At 34.9% G+C, this 19,114-nt stretch overlaps 1 protein-coding gene across 8 annotated transcripts in view; it reads right to left on the reverse strand.

The window, feature by feature from the left end:
* Positions 1-1,937: 1,937 nt before the first annotated feature.
* Positions 1,938-19,114, reverse strand: part of PPFIA1 (PTPRF interacting protein alpha 1) — a 59,149-nt gene continuing 41,972 nt past the window's right edge. For 3 of the 8 annotated variants that reach the window (XM_048058739.2, XM_013194874.3, XM_013194883.3), the window contains 11 exons: positions 14,454-14,535; positions 14,140-14,340; positions 13,291-13,353; positions 12,755-12,781; positions 10,915-11,090; positions 10,740-10,837; positions 8,895-9,070; positions 8,407-8,475; positions 5,727-5,892; positions 4,406-4,476; positions 1,938-3,409 (listed from right to left, as the gene is read on the reverse strand). In XM_048058739.2, coding sequence (XP_047914696.1) covers positions 4,418-4,476; positions 5,727-5,892; positions 8,407-8,475; positions 8,895-9,070; positions 10,740-10,837; positions 10,915-11,090; positions 12,755-12,781; positions 13,291-13,353; positions 14,140-14,340; positions 14,454-14,535 — 1,117 coding nt within the window. In that variant the 3' untranslated portion in view covers positions 1,938-3,409; positions 4,406-4,417. The remainder of the gene's footprint in view (positions 3,410-4,405; positions 4,477-5,726; positions 5,893-8,406; positions 8,476-8,894; positions 9,071-10,739; positions 10,838-10,914; positions 11,091-12,754; positions 12,782-13,290; positions 13,354-14,139; positions 14,341-14,453; positions 14,536-19,114) is intronic. The other 5 variants (XM_013194889.3, XM_013194893.3, XM_048058738.2 and 2 more) reach the window with 4 other exon arrangements.

Below are 19,114 nucleotides of genomic sequence, written 5' to 3' on the forward strand. Positions count from 1 at the left end.
ACTCAGAGAACCTGGATCCTCTCCCTATTATTTCTGTTACTCTTCCTAAGCCTTTTCAGAGTATTCATCGATCCTGATTACAGATAGGAATATCAACCTCTTTTTTAAAAAATTTCATCTATCTGTTCCTATATGCCATAGAAGTACACAGTGCTGCTACCTTAATTAGACTAATTGCCATTTGTGCAAAAACGACTAGTGCAATAAAACGACTCCCGAATGAACAGAATAATACCAGCAAATTATTCAGAATAAATGCCAGAAAAGAAAAAGCTTCCCAGCTGAAGGCAATAGAGTTCCTGAATTGCAACCAAAATATCCTTTAACTACCTCTTTAAACACTGAAGAATGAGTGTAATAGTACTTCAACACTGTTATCTGTGTTTAAGTAACTGAAAATTACTTGTCCTGTCGTTCCGTCTCCCCCCCCCCCCCCCCCCCCCAACTCCTTAGTGCACTTAGCTTCAGCAAGTTTCATAGCAGTGGCCATGCTCTTTTAGAGAAGACAACAGCAGGACAAATTCCTCTCAAGACCAGGTAGGTATAGGCCAAGCACAAACGCTGCTTTGAATCACTTCACGTACACCCCACTTCAAGTTCTGGCATGATAAATCACTACTATCCATAAGACATCACAAAAGCAACTTCTTGTCCTCTAATTCTGCATAGCTTAAAGCTTCACCTTCCTCCTAACATCTCTTCTTAGATTACCTGCCCTCTAAACATGCAAAAATTGGAAGTGTAAAGTTCTCAAATAATTCTATCATCTCTTTATTACAGATAAAAAGAGTTCTCACATTTCAAAACACATACTAACATTTTCACAGCACTTTACAACTGAAGCCTTTAAAGACATTTGTCATTTTACAGAAAATTGCATTTAACCAAGCTTTAAATAAAGATGACTATAACTTATCCATGTGCCTTTTACACATACACTTGTAACGTTTTTCCTTGGGGGTGGGAGGAGTGGAGGAGTTATTGAAAACAGAAGTTTCTCAGGGATGGTGATAGCTTTGCTGTGTAACTCAGGAAGAAGCCAACAGTTTTACTATTTTGTGAAAAAACTTTTTCTATTTCACTCATTTATTCTAGCTCTCACGTTGATTGTATTATTCCATAAGTCAGGGTTTTACAGCCTTACAGTAATAACCTTATTTTCTTTTCACATTTTACAAGTCTAAACCACATTGTTCTCACTTTTGAGAAGCAACAATACATGACTTTGAACACCTACCATCACATCAGCTACCAGAGATGTGATTTTTTTCCTAAATGATGAAGTTCAGCTAACAGTGAGTCAACATTTCCTTCTGCAGTTTCATTTTAACCTTTTCTATATAGATTTTTTTTGAGAATATAAGAGACTGCAAATTATCAGTGACATATATAGAAAAGCTAGACAAAGATGCATTATTGAACGTTTAAAGCATTGATCACGCTATCTCTCCATTCCGTGCATTCCACATCCTGCTGTGGATCTAGAGGACATGATGAAATATGCTTCAATGACTCAGCAAGTTTACTCGTCTTCTCATCTACACAAGAAATACTTTACAATATACTTAAATTGAAATAAGCAGTCCTATTATGACCCAATTTCTCACTAGTTCCCTAGACTCCTATGTTTCTCCCCAAATATCACTACTGTCAACATCATTTTATTAACAAAGCTACTATATAGAACAGCACTTCAATCTTCTTCACATGGATCAAAATACACTACTGTTGTATGATAGTTTCTGTTGTGGGGGGGAAGTAAACCATAGCTCAAACTACTAGAAGTAGGCAATAAAGCATTTTTCTTCTGAAAATTGTTTTTCAAAAACTGATGACATGAACTTGAACAACTGAAGAAAACGTCACTTCTAATGTAATGTTTCTCCACTTGAGAAGAGCAAAATTATCATTTGAAACAAGACCTACAGGGCAGCAAAGAATCGTTAAGATGCTTTATTGACAAATATCCACTCACCACAAAAGTATCTGCCTGCATACAATTTGATTTTAGCTTTTCAATAGTGTTTTATTGGCAGTGGAAAATGCATCAGTACTTTATTGAAAGAAAGCAATAAATAATACTGTGATAAAAATAGTTCAAAAGTAGACTGTACATATTGTTACATAATCTGAAAATACACAAAAGATTAATAGAAAAACAGAACAGTAACAATGAAATTGTTTTACAAGCAAGTTAAAAGTGGAAAACAATAAGAAAAAAGACATGCTATATATATTGTTGCATAATAAATAATGCACCATCTGAACGGATTCTTGCTGGCTTTTTAATGTGCCATTTACAAGTGTCAGATACATTTTTCTACTCATACAGTCCAAAATGGCTACAACCATCCAAATTGAAGTCCAGACAACTCTTTAGAACAAGTTTACAAAACACAAAAGATGACTTACATAAGAAAAGTAAGGCCTTTATTAGGAGCTGCACTGCTTCAGTTTTCAGCACATTGTACCTTCATCTTTCGCTAGTCATTTGACATGAGACTGCAGTGCTTCATGATTGGTCCATTAAAACTAGTTTTACCAGCATCTTTCCACAAGTGTTTTCAGTCAAAAAGACCTAGGACAAAAACTCTCTCTGTGGCCTGTGGATTAAGACCAGGAATTATTACGAAGTCTATCCTCTTCAGTTAAGGAAAAACCGTTCTTGGCTTATGGCTTGTTTTCAGTCACTGTGAAGATATGCTATACAAATACAGCAGAGACAGAGTTATGACCGAGTCAGTCACTTCTAAAATGTGTTCCATAATGTTCTAGTTCTTCCCAGCTTTTAAAACAAGTTATATTTTAATTAAAGACAAATTTCCACTGCTTGACAATTCCTCTTTGTGGAAAGGTACAGTTCCAAAAAGAAGAACAAATATGTACCATACCTTCTATGACAACATATACTTGTCTGAAAAAAAGCTGGACTTGTTTTCAGGTCTAGCTAACATTTCCAAAAGACGAAATATATACTGCTTGGTGTCATGATACTTGTACAAAGGTATTAAAATCCTTTTCACCTTCAGTTTCATTATTAAAAAACAATGATAATTACAGTAACCGCATAATTTACAAAAACCCTATATTATTTATAGGGACATATACATACAAGCATTACAGTACATTCAGTTGGAAAGACTAAAATTAGAATAAAAATCAGCAATGATTTGATTTGTAGACTGAATAGAAACAGAAAAAAGTAAGTAACTATATAAATGAGAAGTCACATAAATATAAGAAACATTTAGATTCTAAAATATTTTCTCTATAGTACTCATGAATTTATTTGCTAATTAAAAACTCTGTAATAAAATATCTCAAAGTGTCCATTTAACAAGTATTAACAGGTTACGGTTTCCAAATGTTCAAAATGCTGCATATCACCGGTAGAAATAGTGTGGGTAAACTGTAAAAAAAAAAAAAAATCCATTAGCAATTTCTTAAAACAGATTTCCTTCCAAGTTCCTCAAAAACAACTCAGTTATGTAGCAGTCATGCATCAAATTATTGCCATGCCATAACGTATACAGTTTTATTGCCTTCTTGAATTTTCAGTTACAAAGTAAAGCACATGAAGTCACGTATTTTCACTTCCTAGATTTTCATCCTAGGTCATCTGACTACAGAAAATTCTGATAAGTAGTGGCAGGTGTGTGGGGGGAAATACTCAAAATTTCGATGTTTTAAACTAAAAGGATTTCAAGATGGCCCCTTAACTGACAGATCCACGCGTTCTGAGTTGTGATAAGTTTCCCTCATTAATCTTTTATATATGAGAACTCTTTAGAACTAAAACTTGTGTATGTGAAAAAATTGAGGATTTGAAGAAAAGTATATTAACATATGTTAAATACCCTTGTGTTATCAAGCTGTCTTTTATTGTTGGCACTGCTCCACAGCTACCCAAATTTTAGACTTCAGGTAGCTAAATCCAACAAAACTAAGTAATCACAATGGTATGGAAAAATCCAAGGACCAGAAAGCTATGCGGTTAACCCTTAAAAACCAAAAGATAATAAAAATTAAAGAATGTAAAATAATCTGAACTGCAATGACACATGCTATTTTCTTTCCTTTATGTCCCTAATTTAGTTTTATCCCTTCTCCCCACTTTCACTAGTTGTTTCATCCAACTTTTGATTTCAACACTTTCTACATAGTTTAGTATGTGTCCTTTTTGAGGCTGTTTAAAAAAAAAAAAAACACTTCAAATACAATAACTTACAGAAGTAAATACCAAAACTCAGTCATCTTTGTAAGAAAAGCTGTGGATTTTGAATATAACAATCTACCCTGTAAACTAAAAAGGATTTTGTAAGCATGTAAATTCATTCTGTTAAAACACCTGACATTTTACTACATAAATAGCTGCTTTACTATTATACCTATCCACTTTACTCACCAGGAGAAGGCTTTAACAGGAGTAGGTCCTTACTGTAGCAGAATCCAATCTTTGTGTTCCTGATACACTGCCTATTCCAAGAAGCATGGGAAGACATGCAGAATACAGCATGCATGTTAGTTTTCAAAAAACATCACAGCAGTGTGACTATAGCTATTATGCTCACTCAAGTCTAAGGTTACAAGTTAGAAAAGATGAATTTATTGTACAGTTTATACATTAACCACTTCTAGTTTCAGTGGCTAACAAAAAGTTTCCTAAAAAACCTGCACGTGAACTAGTGCACAAACTGTCAAAAGTAATTTATTTTCTATTTTATATATATTTTAATACAGTAAAAAAAAGAAGGGCTTTTACATACAAAATATTTAACTTTTTTTTCACACAAATTCTGGAATATATTTTGTGCTAGTGAAAATATTTAAAATGTATATATAGCAATTCACATTTTAGACAGTCATATAAGGTGAAAAGGTTGCTTCTTTGAGCTTTACTCAAATATACTTTCCAGAACTTGAGCCAACTGGGATTATGAACAAATTCTCACCCTGCCTATTCTAATTAAATGCGCTTCCTATTCATTTTTACTTGTAGTTTGTAAAAAAATAAATAAATAAATAAATGAGTGGAATTTTATTCTCCTGGTACCCAGGAGACTGCTTTAAGACTGACAAGATACTTCATGCCTCACTTGATCAACTTTCACTTCCAAGGGTTTTTGTGGTGTTTTTTCTTTCCTTTTTTTTTTTTGAAGGGGGGTTAAGATGTTTTTTTCCTTTTAAATATGGGGGTACCCATATTTATACCCATGTATATGCACCAATACACATACATCATTCTAAGAACTGAATGAAACATCGGTTTCAAACACACTCAATAGTTAAGTGACGACTGTAAGAAAAATGCACATTTTACTCTAGTTTTGATATTCGTAAAATTATCTGAGTGTGTTTATTTATACCATTTGCTGAATGTATTTTTCTGCATTTCAGAAGTGGGACTTACATCGGTCTAATTGCTACTAATTGGAAATTGTGCACATTATTACAAGACTTCTATTAAAATATCATTTTGTTTCCCTAGCTTAATAAAAAATTTTAAATATAATTCTCATTTTGTTACTCCAATGAAGCAAAACTTAACTCCCTATCTAGTACAGTTCCCTGGAATTATAAAGCACCCAACAGTTAAACAGTGTTACATATACAATCATGCACAAGGCAGATGCTTTTACGGAGCAAGAGGCAATTGGAACTTAATTTCTCTGTAATTTCAAGCAAAAAAAAAGTGCACCATGCTTAAAGTAATACAAAGTCAATACCATCAATCTGCATCTTCTTTGGCTGCATAGAGGGTGAAGACATTGAGGTTGTAACTCTGAAATTTGCAGGAAGAGTCTCTGCTGATCCAGCAGCTAAACCTCTTATGTCCTTTGGTCTAAACTTCTTTCTCCATGAAGGTGCTCGCCTAAAGCTCTTATCATCATCCTGTTAAATTGATAAACATCATTAGCAATTCAAAACATCAGGATTGTTACTGACATTAAAAGGATTACTGGCAATGTAAGTAAATATGCCATGACTGAAAGACTTAGTTTCCAGAACAGTTCAGCTCTAGTAGCTGCAGAGGTCTCTGTTTTCAACAATATGTGCTCATTTGCTGGAGTGTAGGCATGTTACCTCAGTAACTATGGAAATTCATGTGCATGTAAATTCACGTGTAGTAACTATGGAAATTCTTGTGCACAAAACTTTTTGTACTTCAGATCTTTTTACTTCATAATTTGAGGTAATCTGTAAGTGTCATATCATCTAAGAATAAGTGAGTGATATGAGGAGTGAAGCAGATCATAGAAGCTGCTTTGGGAACACTGACACAGAGGCTTAAGCTGAACAATTTTTTTTTTTTAACTTTAAATTCTGTCTTACAGGAATGATGATACATCTCACATTAGAAATTACAAGAAATGTTAGGATGATAGTGAGGAGAAAAAGACATAAATGTAGTAAATACTTTATTGCTGTTCAGTGTTTTGCTTAAGCACTTGGGAGTACTTATCTTGTAATTACCCAACTGCATTCTCTTCCAATCATACATCTGTGTCTTTCAGAAATATAACACTACACCCGAAATACCACAGTTTAAATCCTGCTTCCAAAGACATCTTTTGCAATGAATGTTAATACTCAATATCCACTGTGCACCTACATTTGCCAGCTTCACTTTTAGAAACAATTCTACCCTTTTACTGTTATTTTACATAAAATTTGTCCCCTTTTAGAATTAAAATTCGGAGACAAGCATCTGCATTATTTGTAGAGATCTTCATGATGCTCAGAGCCAGAACAGAACAGAACACCTGTTCCCTCAAAGCTCCTTCTCTTGCATCACTACAGAAAAACTTAGAAAACTATCAAGCTGCTTTCTCTTGACATTATTAAAACCTTAGTACATATACATACTAAGAACAGCTGTCAGGATGCACCACAAAAGGGATGAAACAAGTCTATTAGGCAAAAGAAGAAGGCAAAACAAATCAAGACCTGTCACAGCAACCTCCTTTCTCAATGTACTGGTGTACACTTCACTTGGTAGATCCAAAAGCAGTTTACGCCAACACTCTCACACATCCTCTATCCTCTTCCAAATACTAGCATAAATGTTTCTCATGTATCATGGAGTTATTTCCTGATCTGGTTAACCACGTTAGCTATTTTGCTATCTTAGTCATAATCTGAATCAGTTCCTCCTATATGTACTACCACAAAAATTCCCATTAGCACAAAAAAGAGGTAGTACAGAGTTCAGACTCACTTGTCAAAGTAATACTAGCTTGCAACTGTTCACTGAACTACATCACAGAGTAACTTAAATGGTTAAAGATTTAATGCACTCCTTTATGCTACAAGTTCACAGGGACTACAAAAGTCACAAAACCATACTACATCCTGAGTTGGAAGGGACCCACAAGGATCATAGAGTTCAACGTACAGGACCACCCCCCCAAAAAAAAAAAATAATCAAACCATATGGATGAGAGCGTTGTCCAAACACTTCTTGAACTCTGGCAGACTCGCTGCTGTGACCACTTCCCTGGAGAGCCTGTTCCAGTGCCCAACCACCCTCTCAGTGAAGAAACTTTTCCTAGTGGCAGCTCCACGCCATTCCCTCAGGTCCTGTCGCTATCCCCAGAGAGCAGAGCTCAGCGCCTGCCCCTTCACTCCCCTCATGAGGTAGCTGCAGGCTGCCATGAGGCCTCCCCTCAGTCTCCTCTCTCCTAGGCTGAAGAAACTGAGGAACCTCAGCTGCTTCTCATACATCTTGCCCTCTAGACCCTTTCATCTTTGTTGCCTTCCTTTAGATTCTCTCTTAATAGTTTTATGTCTTTATATCATGGTGTTCAGAACCGCACATAGTACTTGTCAGGCCATGCTAGTGCAGAGTCTCACACCTAGTTTGTTACAGCTTTCTATTTGCTATGTTTGAATGAAGTTTATACACCGGAAAAATCACAGATTACTTGATAAAAAATACTTTGATGAACATATATTTCTGGTGGTCATTCTATACCAGTATTAACAAATAATAAGGCAAGCTTTTATGAAATACTCTCAAAATTATTTGAAATACTGTTTGTTATAACAAAGGATTTAAATAAACTATACAGTGGCTTTATCAAGTATACTTCATTCATATGCAACACTAGTTACTGATTTTCGCACGTTTTAGAAGGAAAAGTGATTCAGCCAAAAGTGTGCTGCTAGTAAACATTAACCATATGAGCTACAGAACTGGTATGTCACCTCACACTTTCTCATTCGGAGTTATTTTACCTAAACACACAACACTGCCATATTCAGAAATTCATAAGGAGTTTCAAGTTATGATTTCTGTCACAATTCTGTCAATAGCTTAACTAGGGTCAAGCTAAATTCTTTCACTTCACAGTTCTGATAAAGTTCCTAGGACCACAGGACAGATCAACAGCTCACGTAACTTACTTCATCAAGTCTTCTGTCAGTGCCCATAACAAGAAGGTTATTAAATTCCCTCTCCAGAACAGCACGAGCCTAAAGTTTACAGTACGAAAGAAACAGAATTAATACTAAAAAGTTAGTGAATCTGTATTAATTTTGATATGTAATATGACCCAAATCGTTTAAGACCTTCCAATCAGATTAATGAACATTCTAAGTATTTGTGAAGTTACAACATTTTAACTGTCTCTTATGACATGGAAGTTTATTTCTTGCTCAAATTGAGTTATTTCAGAATAAAAACTAGAAAAAAAAAGGTAAGTTTTACACTAATGTGAAGATGGGCTATGAGGAAAAGATATCAGCAATATTCTTTGTTCAAGCAGATTTAATATCTAGAAGTTACTAAGCAGAAAATACTAAGTAAAGCACAGTTATATGTTTTTCTCACTTATCTGAGAAATAGTCACTTCCAATCTTAACCATCAACCATAAAAGTGATTTTTCCTTACCTGTGTGTTCTGAGTGGGTATTTGTAATAGGAGAGCTAATGCATTGTAATCAAATGTTTCATCTAAGGCCACAAGTGCACCATGAACTCCACTCTCTACAAGGTTATTCGCATATTCCTTAAGACCAATGGACAATACCCAACGAATCATTCTCTCATTGCTCCAGACAAGGACATCTAGGAAGCAAAGAAAAAAGTTTCCTGTTTATATAATGTAACCTTTCTGAAAAAAAAAAAAAAAAAGTCCTTTCTTGATCTGTATCCTGCTAAACAGTAGCCCTCAAAGAATTCTGTAATTTAACATTTAACATCATGAACTAATCTGCCCCTGCAATTTTGGGGTGCATGAGATAGTCTGAATTGGAAACAAAACTCCACACTTACACCCCAAACACTTTGTGTTGGATCCTTTCCATACAGCAGTTTTCGTTGCAGCCATAAGTACTGGTTCTTGCTCAATCTTCCTCTCTGCCTACAGAGAGGGTTTCCTGTCATGCTAGTTTTGAGGCAAGTGAAGCAGGGAATACTGTTCATGCAGATGGGAATTGTCCAAGATCTTTTATTGTACACCGTCATTCTTACGGGCTTGTTACTCACAAGAGACTAAATATTTTGTGTTTTTTTCCTACTCAAGAGAAAAATCCTGTTAACAGTTTGATACAATTCCTACTGAACTTGAACAGAAAGCTTTACTATAGTGTTTTATAATTTTTATCTACCTTTTAGTTCTGACAACATTCAATTCAGTAATATAGGCTTATGTACACTACTACAATTTTCTGCAATCATAAAGTGGAAAGTAAACGTATTTGAAGTTTGCTTGAAGGCATTTCATACAGTAACAGTTCAAAGATCAATATAAGCTCATCTATAAAGTAGCAAACACTTTTTCAATAAAAATATTCAAACAAAAATTATGTTCTTATTAGTAGGTGTTTTTTTGTTTTTACACTATACAGGAACACAAGTGAACTGTTATAATCCTGAAACATGCCATTTCTGATTTGTGTCAGTAAGCATTCTTCCCAAACAATTCTGAGGAGCAATTCAAGAGTTAAATGTTACAGAAGCAGCTCCCTATACGAAATGGATGAAGCTATACCATTTAAGGAGGCTAAAAAAGCTTATCAGCCTCCACACAGGCTTGTTTCATGCCAGTTAGTTGCAATTCCTGGGAACATTTCCAGGTGCAATCAGTTCATTAAGACAACAACCAAAAGGTATGAACACTTTAAGAGGAAAGACGAAGAAAGGGCATAGAGTCTTCCAAGCAAAATCTCATGTGTGATAACCCTAAAGTTTCAGTCTAAGATGTCAGAAAACACTTCTATAAATTTACTTCCCTGCCCAATATCAGGTGAAGTTTTGGAAAATGCTTTCAATTCCCACTCTTTTTCTTCAGTGCCTCCTCTCTTGTTTAACACTCACCATGAATGTCAAAATATAAACACTTAAGTCACCTGGATTTTTTTTTTTTGATAAAGCGTTAGTTAATAAAAATTACCAACCACAAGCAACAATGAAGTTATGTAAGTGAAAAGTTAAGTCAACACAGAAAAAAAAAAAATCAAAATTCTCATCGTCCCTAAAATGTTTAGTTGTGGTTCAAACTTCAGAGCATTAAGTTTAAAAAATGCCTAAATTTGTAGCATCTCCCTGCATGAGTTAATGAATTAATGATGTATTCCCTGATTCACCATTCAGGGCCTGCATCCAGATCTCTCCTGTTTAACACAGATATTTTGTAATTTCTCCCTCCAATGCTCTTTTTATTTTAAACACATTTTTGAGATAGACCAGTGAAAAGACGTAGGATTCAGAGTGAGGTTAAGGCAAAATCTTTAACCTTTAATTTCAGCTTGACTTTCTTCTCTTTTTCTTTCAAGTTCTTTTCGATCATAGTTCAGTCTTCGTAGGCACATAATTCCACACTGAAAACTGTTTCTGTTTAGAAAAGAAAAAGACGTTTAGAGGTAACAAATATTTTCTGTAAGTCTGGTCTCCATATTAAGCCTATTTACCTGTGAAAGCTGTCCACCATTTTAAGTTGTCCACGTAGATCTTTTTTAGTTAAATGATCCAGCATTCGAGCATCAACAAGACATTCCATGAAATAGCTGCGATATTGAGGGAGCCCCAGACTTGGGAGCCATTCATTGCCAATCCACTCATGGTTCATATCACCATATGCTAACGTCTGTTTTTAAAAATTAAGTAATAAGCTTATTAAAATGAGAAATAAAAAGGTTTTTTTAGATAATATATTTTAAAGGAAAAGATAAAACAATGCCTATGGAACTTTCAGCCTGTAAAGATAAGCAAATCAAAAATATCAAATAGTATGTATATGTCTTTGAAGAAGTCACCCTCAGGAAGAAAAACAAGTTCATATCAGATCAGTAAAAAAATTGCCCTAACGTATTTCATGTTAAAGAGAATGAAAAAAATAAAACCTAATAAAATCATAAAAGACTAAGCTATACTGTTTTAGGTAGCAAGATCCAAAGAATTTTATTTTGTTAAGATGCTGAAAATACTGTTATCTCTTGAAAATTTAAGAGATTTTTTTTAAGCACAAAAATACAAGACATCTAAAAAATAACTGCAGTGGGTTCATACTCTTAACCGTTTTCAGAAACTTATCCCAGTCATAAGTGACAAAAGCTCACTATTGTAGAACCAAGAATTGTAACTGCTAGCCCTTAACCAAAAAAGCCTTCCTTCCCTCTCCCTGCATGTCTGAACTGTAAATCACCAAGTATTTTTTTTTGTAGGAAATTTCTAAAAAGAGAACTTATAACTATGCATCCAATCACTCCTTAAGCAACAAAAATTAACAGCTCTCTTTTTTCAAAAATCAAGGGTAATAATTCATTTTCACTGTGTAAGTCTAAAGTTGTATTTCTTCTCTAGAGTAAAGACAGCATCTTCTAGAAAGAGGCAAGGGCACATAGAAATGCATTTCTTCAAGCCATCACTAGATAGCTGACTGAAAGAGCATGCTATTCTTGTAATAGGAAGGCAAGCTATCATTGACAATCTGCAAATGAGTATTTGAGAATTAGTTAATGGGACTTAAACAGGTTTAAGCTGGAGGGCGGCCAAGCGAGAAGAGACTATACCATCCAAAGATACTGGTCACAGGGAAATCCCAAGTTTTGTTTACATCTCCGTATAAAATACTGAACTATCTCAATCCCGAAAATACAATTAGGATTTGTCACCGCTCTAAGGGAAAACAATCAAGGAGGATTAAAGAATTAGTACACAAAAATCTACTTATCTATCTAGGCTCAGTATGCAGTACACCTGTGATGATGGCCAGGCTGAGCAGACACTTTCTGCATGACTGATACTCTTGCAGGACTTCTGGCTTCCCAAAGAGCCATCCCCCACCAAAATATTCCAGTCTTTACATCATTAAATTATTTTAATTTGATCTAGTATGTTAAATACACAGAATACTACAATGCTCGTTAAGAACAAGCAATTTCATTTTGGACATTCATAAGCTTGAGAACAAATATTTTGGAGAGCTAATGATAACGAAGCCTTCTGAATATTCTTCCCCTAACAGGCCTATCAAAAAAAGCTTATGCATAACTTTTGGGATACACAACGTAACAAAGCATTTCACAAATTTTCCACAATTAACCACCAAATCTTGGAAGCACTAGAAAACATTAAAGCTTCTAAGTAACCTAAAAGTGTCTCCTAAGTATGTACTCCATAAACATGTAGTTCCCCCTTCTCCCAGTCCAAGCCACACCAAGAGTCACTAAAACAAACAACAAAAGATTGTTTTCATGCTGTAATTATTATGACAGTTTACATATGATCTATAATATTAAAGTTTCCAACCTGAGCCCAGCTTCCCTCCTCATCTTCCTGTTATGTGGTTAGAAAAGCAAAAGAACACATGTATTAGTACTTAAGTTTAGTAATGAGATCAAAGTTAAAGATGCACTGCAAACTCTAAGTCTACTGCATACAGAAAAATCTACATAGTGCAAGCATCATGCATTGTGAAAATTATACAAGACACCAATTCTTCCATAAGAATTTGGAAAACCCATCTACTGATTAACTTTTCCCAGAGAGAAGAAATTTCTGCACAAATAAATCAATTTGCCCATTAGTTAAAGGAAATCAGAGTTCCCTTTTTCAGATTAGGGAATTGATTTAATTTTTTTAGTCTTATCAAAGTTGTTTTTCCCCTTCTGAAAAAAAAAGTCAAGATGCAGGTTACAAGGTTAATGATTAGAAGCAGCCATAACACAGAACTTTAATGCATTAATTTTTAGAAAAGATAGAAAGACCAAATGATCCTTGATTCGGTAGTTCAAAAAGTGAGAAAAGCACTCTAAGGAACAGAAGTGGCAACACCGTAAACTAACCGTTTGTTGTGTGGCTGTAAGATTTTCCATTTCTTCATGTGTTACCCAGACATTTCCCGTGGTCTAACATGACCCCACAGTGAACCAATCACATCCAATGAAAGGAAAGCAGTAACAAAGAGGAAAGGTTGCAGAACATATAAGCAATTGGTACACATAAGGAGCAGGCATGGGCAAAAGCAATGGTTTCTGAAGTCTTTAAGTATAGGTATATCTATCTAACGCGATGGCATAGAATAAAAGTCTATTAGTATGGATCAGTGTTCTTCAAAAATATTAACAAAATTGAATGTGATAAATAACTTTCACTGATGTAATTAGGGACAAACACTTGACTGTGCTCTAGCCCAAAAACCACCTCTGTAGTATAGGACATAATCCCAGGAATCCCAGAAATAACTTTAGATTGTAGAACAGACAGACTCATACAATGGAATTCATACTAGCTTGAAGTGTCTAAATGTACTATAGTACATAGAAACAGTTGGACTCCTACTTTATGTAGTTTGAATCATTGTTTGGAATTAATGGTCTTGCGTTCATGAATTGAAGAGACCTCCAACTATTTTACAAGTTTCTCTACATACATGTATACCTCATCTGTATTATAAATCTTTCTGATGCCAAAAGCAGAATAGCATGTACTTTAGGTATTTTGGATTATGTACTTACACTCATACAAACTGCTCTTAAGGAAAATGCAGTTGTTACTTCATTTAATTTCCAGAAAAGTTAGAAACATTCTTAAATACTAAGGTTCAAATCCTTTTGGTTACATACTTATGGTAGATTTTTTTTCTGCATTCTCATGGTCCTAAAAGATGTCAAATGTTGGATCATTTTCCTTACCGTCCTTGAGGTGGGAGGGGCAGACGGACTTGTTAGTGACATGATCTCTTGAATGGCCAACCTCAGCTTCAGCCTGTGCAGAGGATTACTAATTCCAATTTCACGCTGTATTTCCGTATCAGACAAGGCTGACATGATAGCACCACTTTTCACATTTGCTCGGCAAGCAGCCACATACCAGGCTGGCATCCCTACCCACAGCTGAAATACAAAAAAGGAAGTAATCAGATCTGGAAAACACTCCTAGCCCCAAAATCTTAGATTCCTTAAACATCTGTACATTCATTATCATTTATTCTGGAGGGACCACTTACCTCCAACCACACAACCACTGTAGGTCCATCCCACTGTGCAAAAGGTAAGCCTTGTCTTCTGGCTTCCTCAAGCAGCTCATGTCTATGGTAACAGAAATATTTATTAATAACAAAGAAACTAGCGTAGATGTCAATTTAAACACTATAATCAAAAGCTATACAGGTATAATGATCTAACTGCTAACGCAGGCACAGAAAATAGACAAGGACTACATAGTGATGTAAGCTGAACCAGACAGGAAATGTCTGTGTGGCAGAGATGCCAGATCTTGCCTCTAGGAAACAAAAGAATGATCCATGTCTGAAGCTGCTACTGACACTCAGGCCAACGCTGCCACTACAAAGTGGAGGTGTCTGACTTATTTGTCAGTAGGATTCTCAATTGCTGTCATTTTCTGCTCAGCAAGTTAGACTGAACCAAAGGAGCCATTTTTCTTCAACATGCAGATTCAAAACCTGTGGAAACGTACAAGTAGATCAGATATCTGTGCCACCAAAATAGTACTATCCATCAAGATGTTGAGGCTAGAAACCAAGACAGAAACTAATTGCTAAACTTCACTCCGCAACAGCAAGCCTGTCAGAATTTCAGGCATAGCTTCAGATAACTATTGTATTCAGACAGCCACACTTCAGCAATTAAATTCTGAAAGGCTGTGTACTGAAACTCAGCTTTGACCTCCTTAAGATTACACCATTTCCTTTGCTATTCTGAAACAGAACAGACTGAAGTTTAATATTGACAATTCAGCTTACAGAAACAATGGAAGCTCACAAGATCCCTATAAATAGCTTCCAAATATGTTTCAGAAGCCAATAGACAAAAACTAGTGTTGCGTGTATAGCATGCAATGCTGCTTGGAGACATCTGTCTTTAAAATAATGAATAAAGTCTGGAAAAAAAGCATACTTAAGCTGGCTTTGAAAGCCAGTTGTATTTAGTTTAGTTTCCACTCATCAGAAGTTTAGAGAAACAACTTCATGTAACTGGACAGTGTTTTTACTGGGTTTTTTTGTGTGTGTTTTTTTTTTAATTATTATTCATGCTTGCAAGTATAGAATTGAAAAGACAAGGAGCAAAACTACAGATTCAGGATCTTTGTGTATTTATAATTTTCTCACTTTAAAACAAACAAAATCTCCCTGACTCCCAAACTGTATCACTGAGGAGATTTAAGATTATAAACCATTTAAAAATTACACATTTTATAACCATGACACAAGGCACCTTGAAATGAGGTTATCACAGACTAGTAGCTTTTTTTTGTTGATGCAAAACAAAATTCAAGTCTTCTAGACATGTCAGCATACCTAGGATCCTCATGTTACATTGATGGTTAATTATCACAAATAATCAATGAAGTAATAAATATACTAGTACCTGTTTTTATCAATACACAGCACTTCACCTGCATATTAATCAATTCCTAATACTCTACAAGAACCTTCCAATACTTCATCCCAATTAGATGTGCTACCCGGGAATGAAAAAGAGGAAGGAGGGAGGAACTGTCATATAGCTGGTTATAAGTAACCAAATGGATCCATTTTAAGATCCAATAATATTGAAATAGTGTTCAGCAATTAGCAGCTCAACAGCTAGATTTCACTGACAAAAAAAGACTAAAAGCTAATATCTATTATTCATGTATTTCAAGAATATGCATATTTCTAAAGTGAGAATAAAGGATCAGCTATTTCCTGTTAGCACAGAAATTAATCTTACAAATTACTAGCCCTAAACATATTGCTTTACTTTATTACTAAGTAATTTATTTTTTTTGTTTTGTATCCTCCAATAAGAAAGTTGCCATAAAATACTGCGTGGTAAGAACAGAATAAAATGCTTAATATTGTATTTGCCAGAAAGGAATACAATGATTTTTCAGAGTAGTTAAACTTCAAAATTGGCGTTTGTCTTCCTTTTGGGTTGGTACAGTAACATGCCCATGCAGGGAGGGAGGTGCACCAGTGACAAAGGAGCGCAGATATATTGAAGCAGCCTGAAGGTAAGAGGGCATGTGAGTGGTGCCTCTCTCCTTCTCCCAGCTTAAAAAGCTGTTTGGGGGCATTGTAGTTCAGAGAATTGTAGTTTCATCGGCCTCCCTGCATGCTTTTGGCTAACCATAAAACAATAAGTGATTTGGTGATGAGCAGTAGAGAGAATGTATCAAAAGTAGAAGATGAGGTTACGATGCAAACTTTAAACTTGGTGGTATCGCTATATGCAGAAAACAGTTGTGTTGCCGGAAGGCAATGTTATGTGATGGAGGCAAATGTGCAAAAATGACAAATAAAACTATGGTTATAAGATAACTTTAAGCAGAAATCATTCAACAGATCCAAAAAGCAACACTTTCATGAGGTAGAATGTTACCTGCTGAATTTGTTCATATACAGGAAGAAAAACTCACTTTGATAGGAAATCAAACTGAGAACTCAAGACAGCCAAAGACATTTCATGAGAAGGATTCAAATGTAGATGTTGTTGGTATTTACAAGTGATGCATCAGTTTGCTTTTTTTTCCCCAACAGCAAAGAACATCACTTTTCCAATAGTTACCTTCCGATTTCACCAGAAACTCACTGTGTTTGAGGAATACATAATCAGACTATGAACAGATTGCAACTGACATGCCCGTTTAGTTTCATATGCCACCCAGTTTCACATGCCATCCACTATATAGCTTCTTTTAAGGAGGGTTACCTTAAACTTAGGGTAGTCTTCCTTTCTGATAAACACAGCATTAAGTTTGTTGTGTTGTACACAGAAAAGCACAAATACAGTTGCAAATTTTGCAAAAGTTGTTAATAGTACAGCTCACTAAGATGAACAGCGTGGACAAAACGCTAAAGCCAACATACATTTAGTAAGCAAAGGGCAAGTTTTATAGAAATACATCTACAGTTAAATTGATTTGCCATGACTATTAACAATTCCTAAACAACTTTTAAACCCCAAATTTTAAAACTAATTCCAACTAAGATTTAATATGTCCATTACTAGCATCAAGACATTGGATATATTTCAGCAACACACTTTCACAACAAATTACATATCTAATCTCTCTTCTCACAGACTTTTTTGAAAGAAGTTAGCACTTCTCATGTATTACTATAAAATCCAAACAAGATTTATCATCTCACGATAATCCTAACAAATTAAATATAAACTTACCCTGATTTTGCACTACCACATCAAATGGTAAACAAAAGGAAAACAATAAAGAAAAGTATAAACTAAGATTAAACTGAACCCAAAGGCGTACAAAAAGACAAATATGTCTTAACTTAGTTCTGTAGCTACAGATAGTTCTTTTGTTAGCAAAGACACTGAATACTGCCCTCAGCCTGCTTATGTGCATATGCAGAAATCAAAAAGATAAGCAGGCAAATAGGGATCAGAAAGAGACAACTATAAATAGAACTAGTTGTCATTGTTTCAAGCACTCAGGTAAATGGAACTCTTTGTCAGCCTAATCCTATTTTTTTTTTCCACTGAAGACAGGATTTCATAAGCTAACACTCACTCTTGAGAACGTGTTCAAGCCCTTCCCTTCTGTAATATCAAAGGGTACAATTCAGAGCAACTTTTTTTTTTTTTTAAATAAAAGTAACAGACATCCCAAAGACACAGCAAGCTATCTTTGACACTTGCCAATATTGCTTCCTATCTTCAGAATTCTATTAGGATTCTGAAACAACCAAATCAAAGTATATTCCTAGGATTTTTAATTTAAATGGTAGATCTGTATCTCCATAAAGTTCAAAGAGCTTTGTTGCTGCTCTCAGCAACAAGTACTATACATTATAAGAATATTCATCAATACAGTTGTTTCATATCCACTTTCACTGAAGTATCTAGATTGTAGATACTTTCCTGTGAATTCATATGTATCCATATTTAACAGCTAGGCAAGTCAAACTGAAAAGTTTTCATTTGTCAAATACAGACTGTTGCACTGTAAGCAACAAACAAGGCAGCCGTGAGGTATACTTTATGTACTGGTAGTAAATTTTTGAAATACAGTATATGTTTACAAAGAAAATCTATGGTTTATCTGCAACTGCTCTTTTTGCATTTTTTAAAGACAGTATAGATTGCTCTACTCTAGAATACAATTTGTTGCTGGTATTGAGAAATATCTATTTTGTTCAAAGAACAGGCGTACTGCTACTTAGACATGACCAGATTTAAACAACTTATTCAAGCAAGACGTGATACAACTTTAAAGTTCTGTAGAAAAAGGAAAATATCAGATCATAATAATGTATTACTGCCTTCACTGTAACAGTGAAGAAAAACAGCTGAGCTTTGTTATACAAACGAAACCACATTCCATTCTGACTTTTCAAACTAACACACTGCTGGTTTTCATTAGTGAAGTCAACAGGCATTATTTTTATTTGCTAATAGAACTTAGGTACTGTGAGAAATCTCTCTTGCAAAGATGTTATTAGCACACTGTCTTTTCAACATTCATTCTTTAATCTTCAGAAGGAAAGTGAAAAAGCAAGACATTTCTGATATCAGCTTTTTTAACTAAAAGTAATAACAGCTGGACAGAATAAAAGCAATGGAAGTACAAAGTATATGGCTCAGCTTTGGGTGGAAAAATGCAAAGAATGCCTGATCCTACTTGCATAAATTCAAGTGCTCC

Source organism: Anser cygnoides, chromosome 5, assembly GCF_040182565.1.
Source record: "Anser cygnoides isolate HZ-2024a breed goose chromosome 5, Taihu_goose_T2T_genome, whole genome shotgun sequence".
NCBI lineage: Eukaryota > Metazoa > Chordata > Aves > Anseriformes > Anatidae > Anser > Anser cygnoides.